Source organism: Pezoporus flaviventris, unplaced genomic scaffold (assembly GCF_033815535.1).
Source record: "Pezoporus flaviventris isolate CSIRO_AGI_PZ_B2104156 unplaced genomic scaffold, CSIRO_AGI_Pfla_v1 ptg000090l, whole genome shotgun sequence".
Lineage (NCBI taxonomy): Eukaryota > Metazoa > Chordata > Aves > Psittaciformes > Psittacidae > Pezoporus > Pezoporus flaviventris.
Genome location: NW_026892638.1, coordinates 1,994,181 through 2,021,525, shown reverse-complemented (window position 1 = coordinate 2,021,525; position 27,345 = coordinate 1,994,181). Strand labels below are relative to the sequence as shown.

The window sequence follows — 27,345 nt, the reverse complement described above, 5'->3', positions numbered from 1 at the left end:
GTGATCTGGTATCTCTAATACTAGTCTGTGCTTCATATTCCTGTGGTGCTCTGCAGCCACATCAAAACAGGCTGCGCACAAGAGGGCAGTTAGGCATAACATTTCAGACTAAGACACAAATCATGATCTTTTTAGTACAAACAGTAAGATTCAGTACAATATATTGCTAGCTATATACACACAGACAAGGCAATTAAATTCTTCCATTACGTGATAAAACTGTTGCTGTTTTGTTAGCGAAGACTACAAAGAGAGACATGCTATATAATTTTTTAGATATGAAATATATTCAGTAAAGAGGAAACCTTTAAACATGTTCAGCCAGACACTACCAAGTCTTAATTCAAGATATGGCCAAGAAATAGGTAAATAATTTCTAGATGTATTAACTATTAAATATAAAATATTCTTTTTTGAGTATGTATTCAAGGTTATGCCATGATAGGCCATCCTCACATGGTTTTAAATATGATATTTTTGTGTATTTTCACTACATAAATCAAATGCTGAAGGAGGAAGACTTGTCCTAATCGTAGCTCTGTTTAAACAAGAGAAAAGCCCTCTTCTCACAGGAACACTATAATCCTAGCAAGCCCTTACGTAAACCTGAATCCCAAATGAGGCCAGGTGCCAGCCTATTTCTGGAAGTGTTGATTTATACACATAATTTTCACCTATTAATTTTATTCAGGTAGAAAACATCTCATTTACATTTCATGTCAAACAAAATATCTTAATTTGCAGTTCCAGTACAGAATTAGCGTATCAATGTTAGGCCAGGTGCAGAACCTTGGCGGGGGGGAACAGAGGAGTGTGGTTCTTGCTTACCAGTATACTAATAGCCATTCACTCTTAATTCTTTAAATCATTGTATAGCAAGCTTATAAGAGAACTAACCAGTATTTCAGGACTACAAGTTCTTCTAGGTTGGAAAAAGTCATACAACTTCAAAATAGGTTTTTGTTTCCAGAAAAGATACTGTTTGTATTTGGAAGTCCCCTTCCGTCTGGTATGTAAATCCATCAGATATGCCGTGTTTTACTAATGAACTCATGAAATAGCACATTTTCTCGAGTCCATGCCAGTGCTACTTGCACCTCTGATGTTCTCTGTAAAGTAAGAGGAGAAGTCACTTGCTTGACATGCTCTATATTTCACAAGGTCAGACTAACTTAACTAAGGGCTAGCCAATCACATTCACTTGCAGGACAAAGGAGGGAAGCAAAGTTTCTTTGTCTGTTTCTTTGTCTTCCTTTAGAAATCACAAGTCTTGCTTAAATGCTCTTTCTCAAGGAATGTCACCCACCCCCATGCCACCCCCAGGAAGAGCATAGTCCCAGAAAGGAAGGCTGTCTTCCAGCTCGGCCACAGTTACACCTTCCCGGCAGCAGCAGCAGGCACCTCTGCACTGCACTGCAGCCTGGCAGAGGACAGTGTAAGGTGGTCTCTAACAACTTACCAGCTAAAGGCTGAAATCCTGCTTCCACCAGATCCTCGTATATGTGCTTAACAGGATTCTGACGGGCCAGCAGCATACCATGTAACCAGATGAGCAACATTCTATTTCCATGTTCCTTGTAACTTTTTTTCCCTATGCAATACACAAAGCATTTGTCTGTTCCATGTGCTGGGAACAGGATATTTTGTGCTTTTGTACTTCTAGAGTTCCAAGAGGTTTTAAAACCTACTCATTTAACTATTCCCTTTCTTGCCCAGAAGCAAAATGATGACTGAGGCTTAAAAAGTTGTAAAAGCAGACAAACAAATTATAGTTTTATTCTAAGGCTACAGTAAAGGGAGAGAAAAGCTAATACACCTTAATACGATTTTTTCCTTTCATTTTTCCTCAATGTGTGGAAGTATATTGTGGAGTAGTAGTAAGCAAGTACAATGCATACTCTAGAAGTATGGCTTTCCCAGCACTTGAGGGGCCTGAAACCAAAAAATGCTGGTTTATGGCAGCTGTCAAGACAGGGCATGAACAAGGTCTTCTTGTCACGAGGTTTCCCAGTTCCTCACTTGCAGCATGACCTGCAAGACCCTTCCATGCCACTCACTGTTTCTGATTTCTAAAGATGAAGATTCCTTCAGGCAAAAAGGGAGAACAGAAGTGGCCTGTACTTCTACATCACCGCCACTCGAACCAGGGACAAAGCTTGTACCCACTCACTGCCCTTTTTCATTATTTGAATAAGAGCAGTATGGCCATTGTGAATCTGACACTCATGTAGTTTAAAAAGCCGCTCTGCCTTGTGGTTTTTATAGCTTACCTATTATGTCTAGCCATTCAGATATTGTTACCTGTCCATTGTTCTTCAATAGCTCTAATTTGTTCACCCGTGAACTTCCAGAGCAGGGCCAGTTTTTTCCATTCCTGGGGTTTTAACTGGTTATATGCTAGATTCCAAAGGGAAGAACGGATATGCTTGGTCTGTGTACTGTGATCTTGTTTGAAGGACAAGCTGAAGTCTGGCCCATCATCACTGTGAACTAGATGTTCCTGAAGAAGAAAGCAGATGATAAATGTTGTAATGAAGCTGGGAACTTCACTTAGAGAGCAGTGAACATTATGTCCTCTACAGCCACATGTAGCTCCTGACAAGTGATTGTTCAGTGCAGGTAAAGGAGCTGTGTTTGGCTAGTTGAGCTTTTTGGAAGATGTGTCAGCGTGGATGATGTTATTACAGTCGAAGTAGTATAACGGAAATGAATCCCACCTGTGTCTGTTCCTATGTCATATTAAGTTAAATTCAAAATAAACCACTTCCTTTCTCTGGCACTTGTTACACAATAGCAAGTAGCAGCAAGTCCCATGCCAGTACTGCTGTGATCATTGGCTCTGTCTACTTTGTATGCCATGTTTTGAACATGGTTGGGTTTCAAGCACAGCTCTTACTCTTTTTTCTTGCTTCTAGAAGTATTGACTTCTACCTGAGAAGAGGCTAGGCACCATCAGCATGGTGCTGCTCAGGCTGTTCTGCCTCTGCCCATCAGCTCAGCTCGCCTGAAGTGGAGACAACCAGGTCATTTGGTGCCAGCATGAAGCCATTGGGTTTTGTGCATGGAGCCCCATTCAGCAAAGTGTCCAAGCACTGGTAAGCACATGTAGTTTGAACCTGGATCTAGTTTTATTGCCAGTGTAAGCAAAATTAGATAGAAAACAAAACCACAAGCACCCTCCAAATGAAAAGTGGTGTTGCTACCGTATGCATGATACAGGAGTGAAGGTATTGCTTCTTGTTTGGGCACCTCTGCGAAAGCAACATTTAGAATGTAGCAGTGATTTTAGCCTTAGCTGAGCAGTGCCCAGTGGAAAGCCTGTTTCCTAGTGTAGGTAAGCCTAAACTACTTTTGTATTTCTTTTTGTTTACATGCTAGTCTTGTTTCAAATCATTCTCCAAAGTGAAAAATGTCTTCAGGAAGTTGGTATGGGATTACAGAGCAGCTACTAAGCAAAAAAGGAAATGGCAGCATGCCACATTTTAAAATGCTAAGCATAAAATACTCCATTCCAGATAAAATTTAGAAAAATACAACAGCGTTGTTTACTAACCTTATGAGAGTCTTGCAAGAAAAAAATAATCTTAGTTCAGTAACTAAGCTTTTTCATGTATGTTTGATTCCACTTTTCTAGTGCAGACTTTATTGCATGCAAGGTGAGGGTCAGGGCATTCTACCAGGCAGCTTCAGGCTCTCCCTGGTTCAGAGGGGGTATAGAAAACCTCTGAGGTTTAGAAAAACAAAACCAACAAAAACCCTACAGGCAAACAAATAGAAAAAAGGGCAAATGGAAAGAACAAGGCACTCCCACACATTAGTGTCATGTGCACTTCCTCACAGCAACGTGACATTTCCTTTTGTAACTAATGCCTTGTCACAGATGGTAAGTCAGCTCAGTGTAACAAAAAGTTCTCAAAATAATGGTTCAAAACACTCTAGTTTCTTATATGGTAAAGCCACCTGAGCAACATTATATTCCATACCTGTAAGATCTAAGCAGCTGCCAAAGGCTGTGCTCGTAGTAATGGGATACAAACACTTTTGTTTCTATTCCCAACACCTGTGGAGCTCTTGAGGAAGACCATCTGCTTGGACATCTTCTCCTCAGGCAATTCAGTAAACAATGCTAAGAGTTAGGAGCATTAAGGGCTCACTGCTGTCAGACTTGTCATGTCTTCTTTGACAAGAGATTACTTCTAATTCCCCTTTTAAGCCAAAAGAAACAATCATGTACCTGACAACTCCAGCTGAACTGGTGCAAATCTAATATGCACAACACAGAGAGTTCATGGAGGTGGTTTTCATTATAGTTAATCTAGATGGGTGGTTTACCAGCACAATGCCCTGTAAAACGAAGTATCACGGATTTGGGCACATAGGGATGAAGTGGGGTGGTAAAAATGGCTAATTCATGTGCTGGCACTTGGGCAGGATCCATATGCTTATACCACCTAAGTGTGGGAGGCACTTGGCTAACCTGGTACAACAAACACTCCCTGACAGTAAGCAGGAGTGATAATGAAGTTAGATATTTGTGTGGCAGCTCAGCAATGAAGCACAGGAGCTGACAGTCGAGTGCATTCCTTTCGCTAGTCCTTTTGCCCTGGTTTGCTAGCTCTGGCGCTCACAGATTTACTTGCTTGACATAGATAAATTGTGTCAGCATCTTCTTTCTTGCAGGTTTTAGGGTGGATGCTACAAGAGATGTCTTATACTGCCTCACCAGGACCTGCTTCCAAACAAAAGGTGTACCTGAGAAATCTTAGGGGTTTTAAACTGTGTTGTGTCAAAATCATGACATGGAACCCACATAAACCAATTTATCAAGGCCAGTCTTGCAGCTTGCCAAAAGGAACCACCTCAGGCAAAAGGTGCTTCAGGATCAGAATCGGCTGTACTCCCTTAGTGTTTTCCTCAGTGTAATGAAGAGTGTTTCTTACCTGTTTCATGGCATAATACCTTTCTGCTTTAATGATCATATCTACAATGAGGGCATGATTGCTCCTTGATGCCACAGCTAGTGCAGTTTTTCCATGCTGAAAGCAGAAACAGTGAATCAGAACATTATCTCTTATATTTAGGATAAGTATATGATAGAAAAAACAGGAGGTTTGTTTACAGAGCCATATCCCTTCTCCTCGAGAAAATGTATTGCTAGTTTTATGGCTTCAGGGTAGCTACTGTGAAAGTTCTGTGCTTTGCAGGATCCCCAAGCCCTGAGTAGTCAACTTTTTCCTGCCTTGAACTACCCCTACAGAATTTCTGTTGAGGTACAGCTGCTCCAAGAAACATTCTACACTCAGACTCCTGCGTACTTCATACCAGCTTCTGGCTCCTCAGTCACTGCTTTCAAGTGCCTGCTGCAAGCCCTTGCACCTACAGGCTGAAAATACTACACACAGTCTGTTCCCATGTTATGATTAGACTGGCATTTCAGATAAGGGTAGGCTAGCAGGGCTGGAAACCTCCAACTTTTATGGCAAACCTGTCCTATTTCAGACGGTAAGAGAAACTGGCTCACAGAATCACAGAATCACAGAATACTTAGGGTTGGAAAGGACCTTAAGATCATCAAGTTCCAACCCCCCTGCCAAGAGGAAGAACACTTCACTCTAGACCATGTCGCCCAAGGGTTGGTCCAACCCAGCCTTGAACACTGCCAGGAATGGAGCACTCACAACTTCCCTGGGCAACCCATTCCAGTGCCTCACCACCCTTACAGTAAAGAACTTCCTTATATCCAATCTAAACTTCCTCTGAGTTTTAACCCGTTACCGCTTGTCCTATCACTACAGTCCCTACTGAAGAGTCCCTCCCCAGCATCCCTATAGGCCCCCTTCAGATACTGGAAGGCTGCTATGAGGTCTCCACGCAGCCTTCTCCAGGATGAACAGCCCCAACTTCCTCAGCCTGTCTTCATACAGGAGGTGCTCCAGTCCCCTGATCATCCTTGTGGCCCTTCTCTGGCCTTGTTCCAACAGTTCCATGACATTTCTATGTTGAGGACACCAGAACTGCAGACAATACTCCAAGTGAGGTCTCACAAGAGCAGAGTAAAGGGGCAGGATCACCTCCTTCGACCTGCTGGTCACGCTCCTTTTGATGCAGCCCAGGATACGGTTGGCTTTCTGGGCTGCGAGTGCACACTGAAGCCGGCTCATGTTCATTTTCTCATCAACCAACACCCCCAAGTCCTTCTCCGCAGGGCTGCTCTGAATCTCTTCTCTGCCCAACCTGTAGCTGTGCCTGGGATTGCTCTGACCCAGGTGTAGGACCTTGCACTTGGCATGGTTAAACTTCATGAGGTTGGCATCAGCCCACCTCACAAGCGTGTCAAGGTCCCTCTGGATGGCATTCCTTCCCTCCAGCGTATCAACCGAACCACACAGCTTGGTGTCATCGGCAAACTTGCTGAGGGCGCACTCAATCCCACTGTCCATGTCAGCGACAAAGATGTTGAACAAGACCGGTCCCAACACCGATCCCTGAGGGACACCACTCGTTACTGGTCTCCAGCTGGACATTGAGCCATTGACCACAACCCTTTGTGTGCTGCCATCTGGCCAGTTCTTTATCCACCGAGTGGTCCATCCATCAAATTGATGTCTCTCCAATTTAGAGACAAGGATGTCGTGTGGAACAGTGTAGAACCCTTTGCACAAGTCCAGGTAGATGACGTCAGCTGCTCTATCCCTGTCCATCAGTTCTGTAGCCCCATCATAGAAGGAATGAGAGTGTGGGAATTCTGTTCTTGTGACAACTGAAGTGAGGACACCGACTGTTTCAGCAAACAGGTGTTTTTCAAGTAGTACAGGCAGTCAAAGGAATTACAAGCCATTGCTTTAATTCTAGGTGCAGAGGACTGCAGCTGCCCACTTCCCTCTGCAATTATCTATTTTCAGCGAATTTTCACTGGTGGAACTGCCTCAGATTTAAGCATTCAGGTTATTCTCTTCATATCAAGTGATAGGCATTCTAGAAAATTAGGCCTAAAAGAAGCCAAGACCTTAATTAAAAGGTTCAGTAATTCAATTAGGAGGCATTTCAACTTTCCAGCTATTACAGAGTTCCCTTTTGAGTTCTGCCTCCAGGCTTTGCTCAAGATCATTCTAATTAGCCTGGTTTTAGAAAAGCATCACATTGGAATCCAAAGAATTTACCTTTCATAAAATTTTTATAGCACAGACATACTTTGTATGTGAAGAGTCCAGAGACCACAAGAGCTCCTTGGGACCCAGCCCTGGAAAGTGCTCTGTACTTCACAGAGAGGTGAAGGGGATGGGAAGAGGGGTTGTTTCTGGCCTCCTGTATTAATGCAGACACTGCTGGCATGCTACTGCACACATGGCGCAGCAGTCTTGCACACCAGATTGTGTGCACAAGTCTCTGCACTACCAATGACAACCAACAACCATTATCTCTGCAGATGGGAGGGAGGAAGGAAGAGCTCCCAAGGGAGTTCATGACTCACACAGATGCATGACATGTTCTGGAGATCTGAGGACTCTTGCTGCCAGGGCACACAGGCCAGGAAAACTGTGCAATTTGAAGCTGGCTCCACTTTTCCTGCCTACTGTTCAGTGGGGATGGAAACATTTTTGGCACCTCGGCAGCGATTTGATTCAAGGAGAGCTGAACTTTCAAATGTTCCCAGAAGTGGCATGGCCTCAGGGTTGAACCAGCAAATGGGCAAGGGACAAGCTACTCCTAGAAATAAAACCAGAGCAGAAAGGTGACAGAACTTGTGCTGGCTGAGAACCACCTTCTCATGACATGTGCTGAACAATGTCAACTTGCTGTAATACTGAAGCACTACCCAGCCCAAAGGCTTGAGGTGCTTAAGATCAAAACAGGCAGTAAGAAGTAATTTTCTGTGCCTGCCCTTGGAATACGACTAGGTGGACGCAATTTTCCCATGGCAAAGGCACTAACTAAAGTAGACAAGATTTCATTCTGGGTTAGCCCACATGAGAACTGCAGCTCTCCAGCTAGTGTAGGTATGACTCTTAACGGCAAGGCTTAACTGATAAGGCATAACTCTTAACAATGCAGCATGATAAACACCAAATCTGTCAATCCAGTTATACAGAAAGTCAGTATAATGGTAACAGTATAAGAAGGGGAAGCTCAGTCTTGCAATAATTTAGCAGAATTTGTAAAAGCTGTATTTGGTACTTTGTCCTTTCGAAAGCACTTTGGCAGAGGCTCTTAGTTTTGGCACTTCTTCCAGCCATTCCTGCCCCTGTCTTTCCAGGCTGAACATCAGCAACAGGTCTAAGCACCCACTTGAGCAGACCTGGGATGTCTTCTCAAGGACACAGCACCATCACTTCCAGGTGGCCCAGAGGGGTAAAGGGAAACTCGCCATCGCTGCAGTTAGTGAAGCTGGCAGTACCTGTGCCTCTCCTGGCAATGAATGCTGCAGGGACACAGTTACAACAGCCACAGGCTGTTTTCCACTCCATAAGGCTAATCCTTTTTTCCAGCAGAGGTCTCTGGCAGCAGGGTTTTCACCCTTCAAACTATGGAGCTTGGAACCTCTTCACTAAAACCATTTCAGATCTCTGCAAGCTGTGTAATGCAATATAAAAAGGAGACTTCCTTTGTAACAACTAACAGCTTTACTTAGGAAAGAGAACTGCCAGTAAGTGCTTTCTGCATCTCTGGGAAGAAAGTTGTAAAACAAAACATAAAATCACAATGTCCTTGCACATATGGGGAATGCAATCTACCTTATCCACAGCCCTGAGATCACAGCCAGCCTTCAGCAGCACTTCCACCAGCTCCATGTTGCCAAGATCAGCTGCCAGATGTAGTGGGGTTTCCTGCCTCTGTAATTAATGACACCAAATAAATACAGTAAGCCAAATTCTCTCTTAGAAATAGAGTGCTCATAATCTGAATCTGAAGAAGATTCACATGAGATGGCCTTGGAAAGAAAACACTGAACAGGATGAAATCATTTAGCTTCTGAGTGATCTACCTGCCAGTTTTGTTCCAGACAAACAAGACAGCATCTGGGATCTCTGCAGAAAAACCCGGCAGGAATTCCAGCTGGCTCAGGAAAAGGTCACTGTCATGCTCCTGTAATGTACTGTAATTTAACAAGCTTTCTTTCTTCCCTCTTAAAACAAGGTGGTTTGGACAGAGTGCTTCATGCAGCTGCCAACCCCCACCCATACTGTCTCTCAAGTAACCTCTTCCCAGCTGAAATTCATACAAAGACAACTGGACATCCGTAATTTTCAACACTACAGCAGGGTTTGTTAGCCAGCGCTGCCACAAAATGGTGATATGTGTTGGAAGTCTACCAGCTCTGTAATGGGTTCGGTGAACCTTAAACCATGCAAGCACACACAAAGGGGGAAAAATTTAAAAAAAAAAAAAAAAGGATTAAACAAAACCAAATTATTAACAAGAACTACAGCTAAAGGGGCATTCAGCTTCAAGTCTAATCTTTAGGTCTGAAATGAGGGTTGTGTAGCCACTACAAGACTGCGTGCACCCAAATGAAACCTATTTATTTATCCTTCTGCAGAATATTAGAAATTCCAGCCATCTGTGGGTGTAATGCAGCAGCAAATAAGATATGTTGTCATTTGTGGAAGCCCTGCATATCTTCTGGACATATCCTGTAGCATGCTTCATGTGACACAGCATCCTTTTAGGTGGAAGGTTTTGTACCTGCACCTCTCTGATGTTGCAAGTCCACATTCTGCAGGTCTGATTAGAAAACTTTTGTTCTTTAAATCTTGACTTAAAGTTTGCAGAGTCAAACAGCAACACCTTATGAAGAAACACCAGCCTCAGGGTTCCGCCTTGGAGTGTCTCATCAGCTGTTCTAGGAATACACACTATGACACGTGACCTCATGAATTTCCCACTGCAATACACCCTACTTTCTTTGCTGCAGTAGTTCAGAGATATACGTGCAGCTAATGTATGTAACTCAGACATGCTAGGGACAAAGCATGGAACATTTCTAAATCATGTGCTCAAGAACAGAATTCTGTATTTTATGTGATAGAAAGACTCATTGTCATACTTGACTCAAGCCACTAACTACAGCCTCTGCTACTAAAATGTGTACAAATTAATCTTTAGCAATAAAATGATCAACAAGAAGAGGCAAACTACAGATTTCTCAAAGACTACTGGGGAGCATCCCCATCCGACATGTGAGAGTTCAGAGTGTGTTTCACCAACAGGGAGCCACAGTCCCCAGTGTGGGACTTGAGAGACCTGGTGGGTCTTCCCACAGCTGAGAGGTAGGGCTGATGGAGAGGGGAGGAGATTCGCTTTGAAGGGACACAGCTGGCAGGCTGGTCTATACACAGCTGGTGTCTCAGTGTCTGCCCAATCCATTGCGGCCAGGGCACCAATGTACTACATCCACATGGCCAGTGTACAAACTTCTGCTACTGGCCATGAGACCTGGATGTCATTCAGATCTTTGGAGGCCTGGTTGTTGGCTAGGTTGCTGTAGACCACCTCCACCACCATTAACTCCCTTAAATACTGGATACCTTCTATGATAGTCTACTTGTCTTGCTGGTTTACAATACCTTCTTTGAGGAGCTACCTTGCATTCAAAGTGAACTGGGGAGCAGCCAGCTAGGCCTCCAAAGACTGCTGGTACCAAGCGGAAAGAAAAAGATCCTGGTAAAGGTGGAGAAAGCAGATGCCAATGTCCCTGGGTGACTTCCAACCACAAAACTTTCAGTTAACACCCAGACACACCAACTGATTCCACCAGACAGCTGTGACCTCATCCTTCAGTGTGATGTGTTGTGAGAAGCAGCTCTGGACCTTTGCTTAGTTGTGTCTCCTCCCAGGCTCTTGCTCAATCCCAGCCTATGCCCCGGGAGAAGCAGAGTGCAAAACAGAGAAGGCCTTGGTGCTGTGTAAGCACAGTTCAGTAACAGCTGAAACTCTGACTTACCAGCAGTGTTTTGGTCACAAATCTGAAACACAGCACACTATGGGTTGCTATTAAAAAATTAACTCCCTACCAGCTAAGTGACCCTCTGTACTGGGTTTCTGTCTGAGGTCAGTGCTGTTGAGACAATTTTGTCAGTTATTACACATGAACTGTAATACTTGAACAATCAGATATTTTCTGGGTACATAGCATTTTGCTATCCTTATCTTGCAGAAACAATACTAGCACAGCATGTACCAGTGACTAATACATATGCACACATGCAAAAAGATAAGGAGGGAACTGCCTCTTCCTTCCTATTTTTTTGTACCCTGAGCTCAGGAAGAAAAAAAAAATACAATGTATTTCAGGCAAAATCCACATAATCTCCTTGTTAGAAGTGATGTTATATTAATTCTCAGCTTTTCTTACGTGATTTAAGGAGTTTATATCATGATTGGCATCCAAGAGGCTTTTTACTACTGGTAGGTGGTTATTGATGACTGCTAAATGGAGAGGGGAATTCTTCTGCTGTGGAGGGAAAATAATAGACTATTATCCTTGGTATATTATTAGACGTCCATTTAAACAAGAAAGAGGTTTTTTTTAAAATCCACCCCTTGGAAAGGCGAGATGCTCTAGCAGACTTTCCAGACTGCAGAAAACACATCTGGAGGTGCAGAGCTACGCCAGACATGGTAGCCTGCTCCTGCAATGGCTCAGCAGCAGGTAAACAAATGCTAACCGAGGAACTTGGAAATGTTGAGTCCACGGACTGAGTATCAGTGTGTCACCACTTAGGAACACAGCAAGGTACTCCTCTGATGTATTTATACCTTGGATATGCTGCTACCCTTGGCTGACAATAGAGAGTTTAGGACAATGTTTCTGTTCCCCCAGAAAACTGGGTTTGCTCTTAGTTGAATAGGCTGGACGCAGATTTATTCTCTGCTGGGTAAACAGATGTCAAAATCTACTTTCCGGGAATAAACTCTTGTTAGATACCGCTGCTGGAACTATTCTTCATATGAAACTGACTTCCTGTCATATTTATACAAAGTAAATTACAGCTAGAAAGAAATTAATTTGGTTTTATTTTCTTTGAGAGATTACTATTAAAATAACTGAGGCACAGACACACCACCAGTCACAATCCAGCCATTAGATGGGCAAGATCACTTTGTATGTTGAACCTGTGAGTTGTCAGTTTCTTGTTAAACACAGCTAAAGAATAATCCCATACTAGTGCCATTGATGGGTGCCAGACACCTGTTCATTAGTGTCTTTATAAACCACAGCCATTTCTTCAGGGCTACGGAAAAGTAAAGCAAGCTTTTATGTAATGCTGCACTGGAAATGTTTCCAAAATGAAAGTTACAATTTTATGAGTTGCTTCTGCTACAGAAAGCCAAAGAGAACAGGCAGCACAACAACTACCTCATATTCAAATAAATAATTGCAGGCACATCATGAGTTCTTCCTTGATGACATTACACAACAGGCCAGTGATCATGGCATAAGTCACAAAGCCCAGTTGCTATTTTCATCCTGTATTGTAGAAGCAAAAACTAATTTCCTATACACAGAAAATCTCAGATGTAACAAAAACTGTCACATCTTAATTGAGACAAGATTTTTATACTAGAAATACCTCTTTCTTTTTAAACCCCTAAGAACAGTGGCAGATTTTGAAGGTATATGCTTTGAGTGCAGAGGGCAAAAGCACTCAAGTGTTTATTTACCTTGTATTTACCTTCACTCATAATCAGTTGAAAGTGTTAACTCTGCTCACAGCACACAGGGAGGCCTACATCACTGCTGCATAGTTCAAGCAGGGTTCTTCACTCATCTTAATGCCTGGTCCTTGGCTTAGCCTGACCATCTCTACACTGCACTACACCAATCTGCCCAAGTGCTCACTGGGTTTGTGCAACAGAACCTTGTCTTTTTTGGTCCATACATATTGCTAACCAACATCCATAAACCACATAATAACATGTCTAGTAAAAAATCAAGGAACTAGTCAACCTCCTTCAGCTGTCTAAATTCCAAAAGAAGGTCATAAAAGACAGGACAGGCTGAACAACAGAATGGTTAGACTGATATATGCTCACCTCAGGTTTAGGAACCAGGTCAATGTTCTTATCAATAAGAAAAGTAACCAAGGATAGATGTCCATTCTGAATTGCAACCTGCAAAGCACTGCTATTGTTCTGAAACAAATGATACATATAGCAAAAACTTACATTTTTGTTGCTGGAAGAAGAGTATTAAAGAGAGCTGTCAATATAGGATGATCTTTCACTTAAATTTGTGTTATTATCCCACTCCCAAAAAAAACTCCCTTTGACAAAATTATATAAACCGAAGTGGATCAGCCGTTAGCATGATGGTGGTTTTGTAAACACTGAAGGAACTTCCCATTTTTACTCTAACACAACAAACATGCTAAAACCAACAGTATTCTATAGTCCTCCTCAATGTCTTTTAAGAAACTGATGAATCAGCATTGCCAGCTGATTTATCTATGCCATGGACAATGACAATGCCCACGTCTCCTCATCTATTACTTCAGTTTGACCTTTAACAAGCAAGTACAGTCACATTAACAAACTTTTAAAAATAAACCAGTAGAAAATTTTCAGTTAATTCTGCTAAAACAAACAAGCCCTCAGTCTGCTGGAATCATAAACTTCTCACAGCAGGCAGGCTAGCACCATTTAACAGATGTGAGCTGGACTAAAGTCTAGGAACCAGATGTGGAGAACAGGTTTGCCATCAGTTCAGTCATATATGCTGCCAAAAAGGAGGATTTTCAACCCTAGCTGGTTACATTTCCTAGTCGTATGTTTTACTGTTGGATGTACAGTAAATTAATGTCTCCACCACCGTACTCCATGAAATAAATCTATGCTATATTTCTTCCACATCAGTTTTATTCTGTTAGCACTCTTTACATCCCCAATTCTACTTTATTAATTAATATCTTTTTTTACCATTTCATAAAAATTAGCAGAGCAAATATACTGTTAGCACACACAGAAAAGAGAAGAGAAGGTCCTTCCCACAGGCCAGGATGTCCCACTACCTGTGTGCTGGTGCGATATTGTGTACATACTTGAGTTAGAACATTGATGTCACTTCCTGCTTCCAGCAAGAACTCAGCACATTTTTCATGACCTCCTTCAACAGACAAGTAAAATGGAGTTTCTCCATTCTAGACCAATAGAGAGAAAATGTCTGTTCCAATTTAAGACATGTGAGTGCAATGCTGTGACACAAAACAGGTTAGTTCAGTAAGACGTATCCAGCTCAACAGAAAAGGAGAGATGTTCACACAAGAACACAATCTGAATGCTCCGAAATTAACACTTAAATGAAATAGGCACTCACCAATACTTAAGTGGCAGATGGTATTTATGCAGACAGATGTCTGGTGAGGTTTATGATACAGATAGCTATTTCATAAATATTAATCACACTCTTAATGAAAGAAGATTGCAAGCAACAAGCACAGAAGCAAAGACAACAGGTAGCAATTTCTGCTTTTCAACTCCAAGCAACACTATTATCACACTAGCACATATCATCAGAACCAATTTTTGTCACTCTAATGCCATGGATTTGTGATGAATTCCCAACTCTGGTGCACTTTTAGCAGAAATAATCCTGTTACATACTTATTTGAAATCTTCTCACTCCCAAAGAGTCTCCAAGTCTCCATAGTGAATCTCTAAGGTAAGTTATATCAGCTGAACAATGATCTAATCACTGCTTCTCAACTCCTAAAATACACAAAACTTTACTGAAAGTTACTTTAGTGTTTTAGCATTCACAGAAGCATCAATAAATCCTGGTTCTTCTTTGCTTGAACTCCTGCCACCATTATTCTGGTAAACTTAATGTAGTGGTTTGCTCATGCTGAAAAAAGAGACCTGTTTATTCATGGAGCAGACCATCAGCTGGACAGGAAGGTCACACCACTAGCCAGGGCAAGACAGGGACACAAGAAGTACAAGTCTGAGTGCAGAAGCAACATTGTTAGACACGGCTTGGAAACAGCAGGGCTTCACATTTCAAAGGGATTCCCGTCCCTCAGAGCTTGCATAGCTGGAAATACATACAGTTTGGATAAGAGAACCCATCGACCCATGAATCTGTTGCTGATTAAGGAAGAGGAGGGCCGTGGGTATGAGTGGGCATTCATTTTGCGAGCTGAGCCAGCAGAACAGACTTCAGCTATGTGGCAACTTCAAATAGTGGGCATGCCAGCTGCAGCAAAACAAATTAACTTGCCTAGTTTATTCCAGCTGCCCCATAGGAGAAACAGAAGACATAAGGACTCTCTGCAAAGCAGGAAAGCCAAGTTGAGTAGTTAGTATGCATTCCCCTCCTTTACCCCTACTTTAGGCCTCAAAAATTAAGCTCATCAGTGCACCAGATCAAGGATACAATTTTCACAGCTACTGTGCAATTTATGAATGTGCTGGCTGAGCTGAGCTCACTGGCGCTGATCTAGGAAAGAAAAAGTGGGTAGGCAGTGTCTGCTGCCAGTTCTGTGCAGTCAACTGAGATCAGATAATCAAGGTACAAACCTGAGATCTCTTTGCTGAGGTGTCTGTGATGGTATGTGCTGGGTGTGCACAATGAACTGCCTCAGTGAATAGCCTGAGAAACACCAGAGATGGTAAAGGAATTGGGATTACATAGCCAGAAATGCTGGAGGACAGGAAGCAAGGTGGAAGTTAGGCCCTCGTCTGTTTCTTTCTGCCAGTAGTTGTTCAAGGGCATGCGGGATGGATGGGAAGCCATTACGTGAGGAGTAAGGTACAGGGCAAGAGACAGTGAAGGAGTTAAAGGAGCTGAATTTATCGGAGAAGGTACAACAAAACAGGATGCAATGGTACTAGAAAAGCAGCTGAGGTATTGAAATCTTCTCAGTGCAATACTTATTTATTTATTTATTTGCTTTTAGTTGATCTTTCAAATCTCTGTGTATTTCAGTAAATTCTGTGCCCTTACCTCATTGAGGTCATTTATTTCCCCCCACTGTTCCAGCAGAATTTTTACAACTTCACTGTGACCATTTTTGGCTGCTAGATGCAATGCTGTGTTTCCCTCCTTGAAATTGAAATGTCAAATAGTATGTTATGAAACAAAAATGAAGTCATAAGAATGAAGTTAAAACATCAAGTAAAAGCAATACAAAGCCTTTTGGTTTTTATGTACATCTCTCTTTTACATACAAGGAGAAGCATGTTCCAAGATTAAGACTGAAACGACATCTGTATGCAGACATGATCCTGCTGGTTAGCTAGTTGTCCTATATTGTGAAAACTGTAGTGTATGCCCAGGGAAAAGACCTGAAATTCTACCTCCTAAAGAATAATCAGAAGAAAACTTTGGGTACTGTTTCTACAATGTTGAGAATAACACCAAGCCCTCAAGATCACTGATTTAAAGATTAATGGCCAAAACCTAGGTAAGTGTATAGAAACTTGTAGTGCCTTTGATGCCAACATGGCAATCTTCAATCTCCTTCACCATCAATACAATTTCTCACTAGCTAATTAAGAAAAAACCCTCACACACCAGCAAACAAATAAAACCACAGAGCAAGTTCAGGAAGAGCATTAGGATTTGAGCTAAAAGACCATGCTGGAACAAGAAGGAGTATCAAACTGGCTAAAAGAACGCTGAAGCTGCAATTTCAAAGACTCCTAAGCATCAGAGAAATTAGAGTCCAGAACAGCTTTCTGTTCACAGCTTGGGGGAGATGGGGGTGGAGGACAGAGGAAGTCCTTTCAGTGATTATGGATACACTGTGATTGCTTTTAGGAGATGATTTTCTGCCCTGGCTTCTCATCTACTTACGCTATAGGATCACATTTGCTTTCCATCATTGCTGTTTATACCTTCAGCCTGCTAGATGTCTGGGACAACACTGTCTTCTAACATCTGCTGATAAACTCCTTAGCATGTAGAGCTCTGGGTTACACTGCAGCTTTTAAACTATTACCAGAATACCAAGAAAAACACCATCACTTCCTGGGTGCTTACTTATATGGTTCTATTAATACAGTATCTGTCCATTTCATAGTTTTAATGTCTTTTATCCTTGCAATGCCTCAGATGAGGAGAAATACCAACTTGCTCATTCCACATATATTGAGTAAGGAAACTTTGAAAGACATTTAGATACCTTAAAATGCAGTGTCAGAAGCAAACTCAGATAAAAGTATTAAGACACTTCTGAAAAATCCTCATAGGTGTTTGTTTGCATCCTGACATATTTAAACACCTTTGAAAAATTAGTCACGTGGGATTTAGCAGTGACAGAAAGAAACAGTCAAGCAGAGTGAAAAACAGAAATATGATCTCCCAGTACAGAGGCTAAAACACCTTAATTACCAGCCTTTCCCACTTGTCCCAACAGACAGCATATGCTGTCATAGTAGTCATGTATGTCATACTTTACATGCACTACTTATGCATATGGAAAAGTCTTCTGGCAGTAAGACAAGAAGTCCCACTGCCTTCCCTTAATTACTGAAGAATCATCACCCATGTGTTTGTTTGTCCAATGAATATCATTACCAGCACATCTGTATAGCTTATCCACAATACTTGATTGCATAGTAACTACACTGAAATGAAGTAATCTTTCTTAAGCATGTATTTAGTTGTACTTCTGTGAAAAAGAAGCCTTTACCTTATCTTTTTCAGACGTAAACAGCTTCAGAGTAATCAAATTGTTTATCATGTCAACATGGCCTTTTTCAGATGCCAGAAGGAATGGCTTTTTACCATTCTAGAAAACAAAGAAACAGTGTTATTGAAAATAAAAATACTTGCTTTCAGATACTAGATATATGGCCTGCATATGTGTATTAAAAATTATATATGATTAAGTAGATTAAAAAAGTAGATGTACACAAGAGTAAGAATTTTTAAAAATTGCAATATTTAGTGTGAAAAACCAGACTACACATCTTGCATGCGCTGAAGAAAACATCTGAAAACTGTTCAGAAATGGTGACAAGGTAGAAAATGTGCTAAAAATATTTAATTATTCTCAGTATGAAAATATTTATCAGAAGAACTGTGTCATTAAGAGTCTGAGGATGCTCAGAAACAGCCAGTGAAGAAGTTGCAAGATTCATTTCCATGGCATAACATGATCTGAATTCTGCAAGAACAGACCAGAACAATCGTATCTTGGATGTTTTATCCAGGAGGTCTGAATTCAGTGCTCTGCATTGTGGGTTTTTTGGTGGTGGTTAAACTAACAAAAAATTTTCCAGCTGTTTACAGCTCAACTGCAGAAAGTTATCCTGATATAAAACCATACCACTGGTCAGAAAGTGGGGCCATCTAATCAAATAACTAGATGGCTTCACTACCTTATAGTCGCCTATATTAAATGTCTCAGAAAAAAGAAAATGCAAGCAACTAATAGATAATTATGAAATAACCTCAACATAAAGAAGATTCTTCGTCACCTTTCTTTTCCCAAGTCCTAGGCCACAAAGGTTTCTTTTGTTAAATTAACTCTGCGCCTTGTCTTATGTGGAAAAAATTCAGAATTTTGCATCATTGGGTCAACAAGTCTTAAAAAAAAAAATAGGGAACCTTTGTTCTGTTGTTGAGAGATCCTACAAGAATAAATTTCCTCACGTAAAGATAAAATACCCTACTTAGCCAAGTAAGCCTTCAAAGCAAGATCCCTAAGCTCTGGGAAGGAAAACTTAAAACGCAGCAAACCTGATGAAGACAATGCCCTGGCACTGTTACACAGCTAGTGCACTTCTGCTGAATGGCTACACATAGTTTTATGTTCTGTGTTGGTGCAATATTCCCATGTTGGCCTTGACTGGCAGGTTTTGGTAAGGACGGGGGGCTGCAGGGTGAACTGTGTGGGAGGAGGTCAGAGGCTGCCTTATTCTGGTCACAGCCATTTCCAGATGGCTCCACAAGGCACAAAACTGACACAGTATTAACCACGTGTCAGCACTCAAGCCATCAGAGGAGTGCCTGATGGCTCGGTGAAAATGCATTTAAGAAAGGCTGGTCACTGCTAGGGGGAGGATGCACAAAGGAAGGTACAGGAGGAAATACGAGAGGATGTGAGAGGAGACTCAGGAGAAGGTACACCCACAGGGTGACTGTAGCCCACAAAAGAACCCTTGCTAGAACAGACAAAAAGAGTAAGAAACGAAGAGTGAAAATATAGGAATGGATTGAAAAAAAAATCAATCTCCTCTGCTTTCCACCACCTCACGGATGGGACTGAGCATCACATTCAGTGAAAGCAAGGGAAGCATGGCAGGAGAGGTGTCTGGAGTTCAGCTGAGACAGCCAGAAAGGGAGGAAAAGTGTTTTCACTAAGTGCTTGTCTGGCCGTTTGTTTTACTTGTTTCTTAATACCCAAATCAATAATTAAATGCTTATATAGCTGGCAGTAAAATAAATTCATTGAAATTCTCAAGTCAAGATTGTTTTGCCCACAACAGATGCCTCATGACATCTAGAAATAAACAAAAAGAAACATACTGTACCCTATCAGGCTTGTTCAAGTCATTCAGGTGGAGATCTTGGAGAACATAATCAACTATTTTAACGCTGTTGTTCTGAGCTGCAAAGTGCAATACATTCATTCCTTCCTGAAAAGCCATAAGCAACTCTTTAAGAACAAGTCTGATTTCTTTTTTCCAGCATAAACACGTTTAGAGCTGGTAAAAATTTGTAACCAACAAACCTCATTCTTAGCCTTTTGATCAGCTCCCGCTTTAACTAATTTTCGCATTATATCCAGATTTCCAGTCCAAGCAGCAAGATGAATCACTGTCAGGCCGTGCTTCAAATAAAATGATACAGGCAGAAATTACCACCAGAATACCTCATGCCAAATTTCTTTAAATCTTTTTTTCTTAATTCAATGTACAAGTGGGTTCTGCTCTGTCGGCTCTTAGAAAACCAGTATTAACACCTGGCAGTGTGAGTGGGATTCATTTCAGTTACGTTAAGCTAAATGTCGTGCGTCAAGACCTAGCTAAATGTTCAGGCTGCCCCTCTTCTTAACAAAAGGTCTTCCAGGAAAGGACTGATCTTATTTTGTGATGGAGGAATTAAATAGTCCCTGGAAATTATTTCCTTTTACCAGAAACCACTAGCACTGGCTGCGGTGGGTGACATTTCAGGTATCATTTGTAATGACTGTACTTCTGTGAGTCACCATAATTTGCTAGTTAGCCCGGTTTTTTAAGTTCCCTTGTCTTTCAAAGTCTCTTGAAAAGTTCTTTTTCTACAGGAAAAAAGAATAGCTCTGTTGTTAACTTCTTTAGAGCCAACAGGAATAGAGATATAGAACTTCCAGCCAGTGTTCTCCATCTTTGCCACAGATGACTCTAGCTTTTCCGCATCTCTTATCATAGAATCATAGAATCATAGAATCACCTTCCTCAGTTTGTGTGTACTGTGTTCAGGTGCAGCAGCATACATCATGGCTCATTGTGCTATGTGCTGTGTAAATACAAGACATTTCTATGCCACCATAAAAACACCTGGTCTAAGAGATGAAATCAGAGGAATATAAACATAGCAAGAGGGAGAAAGGCGTTCCCTTAGCAGCTATAACCTCACCCAGTTATATAAATAGGCTGACTTCCACCTCTAATGGAGAACAGGAACAGTTTTTATGCTTGTTGGTATAACACTTTGGAGAGCAGGATGCTTGCCATGACAGGGGACAGGGGGGAAACGTAAATGATTTGTCTATTTGCATTATTCAGTTCACTGGAAAACTCCTAGTTTGAATAGCCTGTTTATTAATAACATACCATACATTTGGTTTTAATATCTGAATAAATCCTGCACTGTGGATCACCATCTGGCCCAACCAAATCAGCCATACACTGCTAAACTCTTAATGTCTTGGAATCTGCAGAGTGGTTGACAGTTTTGCATTAAGCTACTCACATAAAAATGGAAGGGAAGAGCACAAGGTGTTACTTTCTGAACTCCTAGCAATCTCCAGAGCTATCTTTTACTTTCAGTGACTGCTTTCATATAAAGTGGCCAGTGATTAACACACAGCTACCACAGATGGTATATTTGCACAAGTCACTTCAACCACCCTTGTGCTCACTCAAGTATGCAGCGCAGCCAAAGCTCTGGGCAATGCATTTCATCTCTAATATTTTTCCTTATAAACATGTGCAGTCTTAAGACAAACTGAAGATTTTACACAAGCACTTAATTTTGTAAAACAGGGAGCATGAGGCAAATACCAACCTTCCCCCTAAGATGTTCCTACACAGTGTGACTCAAAACATGTAAAACAGCTTACCTGATCTGCCATATCAAGTCTAGCTTTGTGATGGAGAAGAAAATCCACTACTGATACATGACTTCTCGCAACAGCAAAATGGAATGCAGTGCGCTTCAGCTGAAATAAGCAAAGCTTTGGTTGTCAGGTCCATAATACAGGTCTTTTCCTTGTGCAGGTGATCAGGATTTCTGAATTCTCTGATTAATAAATGTACTTGTTAATACATATATATTTATATATTTCTCTTTCAACAGCTATGCTTGGTCTTTATCTGCATTTTTGTTCCCTCGGGTGGAACTGAGGCATTGATCTTAAAGATTTCTTGTAGAACCAGAATGATTTAGTTTCTCTACATAGCATCGTCCCTTCCTGATATGTCAAAATGTGATTAAGTAATCATATCCTCCCTAGAGGAGATGCATGCAGTACAAAAGCATCCATGTTTACTATTTTATTATATGGTTTAATTTGAAAAGCTGACAACTAGATTTATACAATTAGATTTGCTTTTGGTATCTTCCTTCCTTTTTATTATCTCTCTGCAATGCATGATGAGATTCTTCCCCTACTCAGTTACCTTGCCAGACTGAGTCATTATGCATGTAGATGAAAGCTTCCAGTTGCCAACAGTGAGTAATTTTACACAGGTGAATAGCTTCAGTGCTTCTAAGGAACACTTGATTAATTTTCCTTTAAAGTAATTTATGGTGTGAATTTAAAAAAGGATTGGTTAAATTGCATCAAACTTTAGTGGAGAGAGTTTTGCTTCCAGTTAAAGTTAACAGAATTGGGTTTAACAAAATTCATTGAGAGTTTACATGCCAAGGATACAGAAGTGATTTAACCAGCTAACTTTAAAAGTAAGTTTGGATTTGTTATCTTAAGCACCTATGCAGACCAGCTGACTTATCCATGTATAAGTTTAAATTTACAGTTTATATGCATTAAAATAATTCAAAGGTGGGATTTATGACATGCATTTATGCCAGAAAAACCCTCTTGCACAGAAATAGTTCTATCAACAAAACTCACCTTTTGGCAGCCTGGTTTATTTGCCTTGGCAGTGCAGGGGCAGGAATGATCAATGTGAACAAAAGAAAAGTTTTGCCAGTATAAGCTACATCACCCCTAGGAGAATCAATCAATGCTCAACACCCATGCAGCTATGCTAGTAAATCTCATGTACTATTGGTCTGATTTTAGAATGACAGAGTAAAGATTCAAACTGCTGGGCTGGAAAAGTATTCAGTTTAATTTCCTGGGTTCTGGAAAGCAATAAGGAAGAAAGAACATTTTAAAAGTGACTTTTTAGAGTACTATGTAATTGATGGGAACACTCTCATTGTTCAAGAGTTTACTGAGAAGTTTTTTCTTCCTCTCTTTCTCATAAACAAACCAAGCAATGCATCTGTGCTATTTCCACAATTCCCCATGGGAAAATATGCACATGGGCATGGGAAGCAAGGTTTTTCAGAACTGATGGTTAAGTAACACTTGATAGTCATGGGTAGATGATTTATACATAGCCACTGAGGGCAAACTGTTCTCCACAACTCCCAGATTAATATCATGACAGCTCCATTGCTGTTGAATTACTTCTCTTGTGGAACACAGCACTACATTTTGTTACTGTGAAGTACAGATCCTCATAATTCAGGCCTAGAGCTGATATCAGCACAAGAAACGCATTTTCATCTGTCTAGGGTAAATCTGAACTCTGAACTCAGCCTGGGGCCAGTGGGTGTGGTAGAACACTCCTGTGGTTCCATACAAACTGAATGGAAACACTTCACACTTGAAATTTGTAATGCTAGCAGCATAAATTCATTCTCAAAGTGACTGTGAGGTTAAGTCCTCTTACTCTGAAACATGGGGAATTCAAGAAATTAGAACACAAAGTAAATAGTAAATCAGAGACCACAGTTCAGAAGTCCTTAGTTCCTAAGGACTGAGTTCCTTAGTCCCTGTGACACACAGACTAGTGGTTAAAGACCTGTGAGCTACACTGCACAAGTCCTACTGAACATTCTGGATGCATAAAATATTTCTTACTGAGGTCCTAGTGGGGACTCTGCAGCATCACTACCTTGCAGTTGACACTACCTTGCTGTCATTCCACTATGAAATGCCAAGAAGTCATATTACAGATCTGTTACCTGTCAGATGCTTCATACTCACAGTATCTACAGCATTTATATTAATATTCTTTTTAAACAGCTTTTCCATGGTTTCCAGATTGTTCATTTTAGCAGCATATTGAAATTCTCTCTCATCTGGCAATACTGTGGAAAAACATGATGAAAAAATTGTATTATTAAAAAAATAGCCATAACCAACATAAGAAATTATGGTACTGTTCTTACTTTCTGTTATTTGTCCTGATTACATATGTTATGAAAATCATTTGCTTTTCTCATGATAGAGGTGTTCCAGGATTACCTTTTTCTCCTCTAGAGACATCTGGCTAATGTTTCGAGTTCCAACTTCTAAGTGCAAAGAGGCAGACTTTTCACAGCATGGATTACTATTATTCGCGCTGCTCACAGGAACAGGAGTTAATTTATAAGGCTCTGGCATCTAAATGGGTCCCAAAATATTTTACTGGCACAAAACAGTACAAATGGAAGCATTTATTTCCTATTATTGGAAAAGTTGGTCTGTTTGAAAACAGAACACATCACCAAAATACATAAAAATGTAAAACAGTAACCAAATGGTATGATCCAACTGGAAACAAAACAAGCCCCCCCAAACAATCAAACAAATCAGCGGTTTCATGGGGGGTGGGAAGAGGGTGTGTTGAAAGAGATATGTACTTGAACTCAAAATTTGGCTACTCTGTGGAATTTACTATTAAATTGGGACCTTCCTTTAATATCTAAACCTAAAAATGAATATCCGTTTGGTCAATTGAAGTAGCTGCAGTGTGCATTTAGACTCATAATATTCAGTAACTTTGGAAAATAAAATTCCAATGTCTAATAACTGGTTTAGCTAACTTAGAGGTAAGAGTATGTCTTATGTTCCTACCTTAGCATTTAATGAAACATTTACAATAAATTAGTGTAGCAAAATGTTAGTAGATACTTTTAATTTCGTAGGATATAACACTTTAAAAGTTAATTGCTTAGGTATCTTCTGTCTAGACTATTTTGGCCTGAAAGCCACTTGTCCAATGATATCGCCAAAGAGGACAGCAGTCTCTGTTGAGCTAGAAACTGCAGCAATTATCTGTTCCTTAGAGACCTCTCATGAAAGTTCATCCTACTGCATTATGTCTAAGTTCATTAATGCCAAATGAGAATACAGCTTGAAGTATTATAATTGCAGAGCATACTAAGGAAAATCAGTATGACATTCACTTAATGCCATTCTACATGATTATTATCTCAGTGGAAATAATTGCAGTTGCACTATACATAATGAGCTAGAAATTAAACTGGACATTTTCAGAACTGTTTTCAGCTTTCCTATAACATTATCCAATCACCTCTAACAACAAAAGCATCCTCCCAAAATCCTCTGAAAATCACAGAATACACTACACAAAGCCGGTGACAAGGAGAGTGGCTGACAGCAACATCAGCATCATGAACAGGGATCTTTGCAGAGTAAGTATCTCACTTGTTGTGATACAAGTGTGTTTTCATAGTCTGCACTCTAAAGAACTATCCAGCAGGGCTTTCACTATCTAGATTTCAAACACTGGTAAAACAACGGTCATAGGGTATCTTGCTCAAAGCAATTTTGGTCAAACATGAAAACACAAAATGCAGGGCACCAATTAGCTGCAACTAGTTGCAATTAGGCCATATTCATTCCTACTGCCTGCTGCTGAGCACTCATACATGTATCTTGCACGAGGATGCAAAGATAAATGCTGCTGCATCTCAGGACAACCTGGCCCAGTGGAAGGTGTCCCTCCCCATAGGCAGGAGGATTGGAACTTGGTGATCTTAAGGTCCTTTTCAACCCTAACATGAACATTCTGTGATTCAGGAACAACAGTTTACTTGCACTGCCTTCAAGAAAAAAGAATTATATTTCTTTACTGTATCTGCATTTTGTTGTGGTTCTGACAAAGTATTAATAACTGATCTTTTCTCTCCTGTCCCAGAAGTCACAAAAAAACAAAGGCCTTTTGCTCTGGGTGTGTTTTTCCTTAATACATCTTAACTCAGGCATTAAGAGCAGTGGCAATCCAGAGACACTATGGCACCGACTAGCTGCATAACCTTTTGCTGCTCTTGAAAAATAATTTTTTTATGCATGAAATTACAGCAGTATAGAGCTGTCAGACTACAAATTCCTGGAAGCCTTCTATCCAAGCTGTGGTATCCACGATTTGGCAGACCATGCGTTATTAGAAATCACTCTATTTTCATGTGACAGCAGCAACTGATTATGTATTTGTGGCTGTCAGTCTTTTTGGGTGGTTATTTTCTTTGGCTTCATGCAAAATGTCTGGCTCATTGCCCTACAGGTTCTATTGTAACTATATAATTAGAAAATAGATTCAATTTTTCTTTTGAGCTAATAAAGTAGTAATTTTCACTTCATTTCCTTTGTAGAGGGTACGGTCCGTGGCAAATTGAACATCCTAACATTTCTTCTCTCTTGGAAGGGAAAGGAAGTAAAAAGAAAAGTAAATCACTTCGTTGACCTGAAAACAGAATGTCTTCTTCACAGAAACTCAAGCTCTGAAGTACCTTCAATTTTTCTTTCCTCATATTTACATCTGATTTTAGTGGCCTTAATCTGTCTTTCAGTAATAACACAAATAAGGATGACTTCCCATGGAGTAAAAGAGCGCAGCAGAGGTTTCAATACTCATCAGCAATGGAAATTTTTCCACCTCCCTACCCCTGCTCCTTTCTTAATTTCCTGTTGTAGTCATTCACAAGATGAAATCTGTCATTGTCTCAAAAAGCACTAAATTGTCTCAAAATTGCTAAACAGGAACTTGAATTGGCTGAAGAGTTCCAAGGAGAAAAAATACAGAAATATGAACAATATTCAGATTCAAATAACAAAAATATTTATTTTTTTCTAAAAATTAAATAAAATATTTAATACTTTGGTAATATTTCCTTCTACATTTTCTTGTTACTGGAAATACAATGACAGGGGCAAAGCAGGTATTTCATTAAGTCATGAAGGGTCTTTTTCTAGAATAATTGTTTTCCAGTTCAAAGAAGCAATGGGAAGAACTACCTATTGAGTCCAACTGTACTTTTGTTTCTTTTCTATCTGCCCTCTTTGCCAGCCTGGAATCAGAAAGCACGGTGCAGGAGGACGGCTTCTGGCTGTCATGCTGTGATCACAGGACAGGGCTGCGGCAGGACTGAAAAATTACCACTCAGTTTGCACAAATTAATGTGTTTTTAGTAGTTGCAGCCCAGGCCAGAGTGGGCTTTTCTTTCACAAGCCGGTTTGCGTGCTGAATCCTCACCGGGAGTTGTGCTGCTGAGGGCAAGGCCACAAGACTGACTGAATCCCAGAACAGGGGTGCTGGTCAGCTGTGTTACTGCTGGCAGGTGCTCAGCCCCAGGGATGTGACTAACTCCAGCGACCCCCCTCAGACCACTGCGGGGTGCAGGTAAAGCGGGCATTGTGCAGTTCACGGAAAGCACAGGTGCCAAACCCCAGCTCCCAACCCCACATCCACACATCCTTGCTGATGTCTTCTACTACATATAAAGCAGCTCACATTTAATCTCTTCCTTCCCCCCCAATCCCTTTTGTTCCATGGTTGAGGCAAAAGGGGGTTGGGGTGGGCCCCACCATCCTGGCACCCTGACAGGGCAGCCTTGCCTCTGACCCCCACACACTCACGGCCATCATGGCTGGCTGCGGTGGCTCCATGTGTGGCCTTCTTCCCGGCATGGAGCAGGTGGTTCAGCCCCTTCATCGCTGTCCTCGCCTCTTCTTCCTCCTCACACAAGGGAACGGGCCCAGGTCGGGTGCTGAGGGAGGTGCCCTTCACTGGCCCTGACAAACCGGTTCTTGGGGCCCAAGCTTTGAGCAGAGCACACCCAGGCAAGGCCCAGCACCCCTTGCGGGTGTGCCTGCAGCAGCACCCGGCACTGGGACA

At 41.2% G+C, this 27,345-nt stretch overlaps 1 protein-coding gene across 8 annotated transcripts; it reads right to left on the bottom strand.

Moving 5' to 3' along the window:
- Positions 1-822: 822 nt before the first annotated feature.
- Positions 823-27,345, bottom strand: ANKDD1B (ankyrin repeat and death domain containing 1B). Of its 8 annotated transcripts, none has more exons than XM_061475858.1 (15): positions 27,087-27,345; positions 23,430-23,533; positions 21,270-21,368; positions 19,680-19,778; positions 19,480-19,584; positions 17,634-17,732; positions 15,944-16,042; positions 14,010-14,138; positions 13,036-13,134; positions 11,354-11,452; positions 8,733-8,831; positions 4,941-5,036; positions 2,338-2,500; positions 1,460-1,591; positions 823-1,109 (listed from the first exon to the last, which is right to left on the bottom strand). In XM_061475858.1, the coding sequence occupies exons 1-15, from the start codon at positions 27,160-27,162 to the stop codon at positions 1,051-1,053; spliced, it is 1,557 nt and encodes a 518-aa protein (XP_061331842.1). In that variant the 5' UTR covers positions 27,163-27,345; the 3' UTR covers positions 823-1,050. The 8 variants fall into 8 exon arrangements, with proteins under 8 accessions (XP_061331842.1, XP_061331840.1, XP_061331844.1 ...); XM_061475856.1 differs by having other exon boundaries at positions 825-1,109; positions 2,302-2,500; positions 11,354-11,449; positions 27,087-27,340; XM_061475855.1 differs by having other exon boundaries at positions 826-1,109; positions 2,302-2,500; positions 27,087-27,339.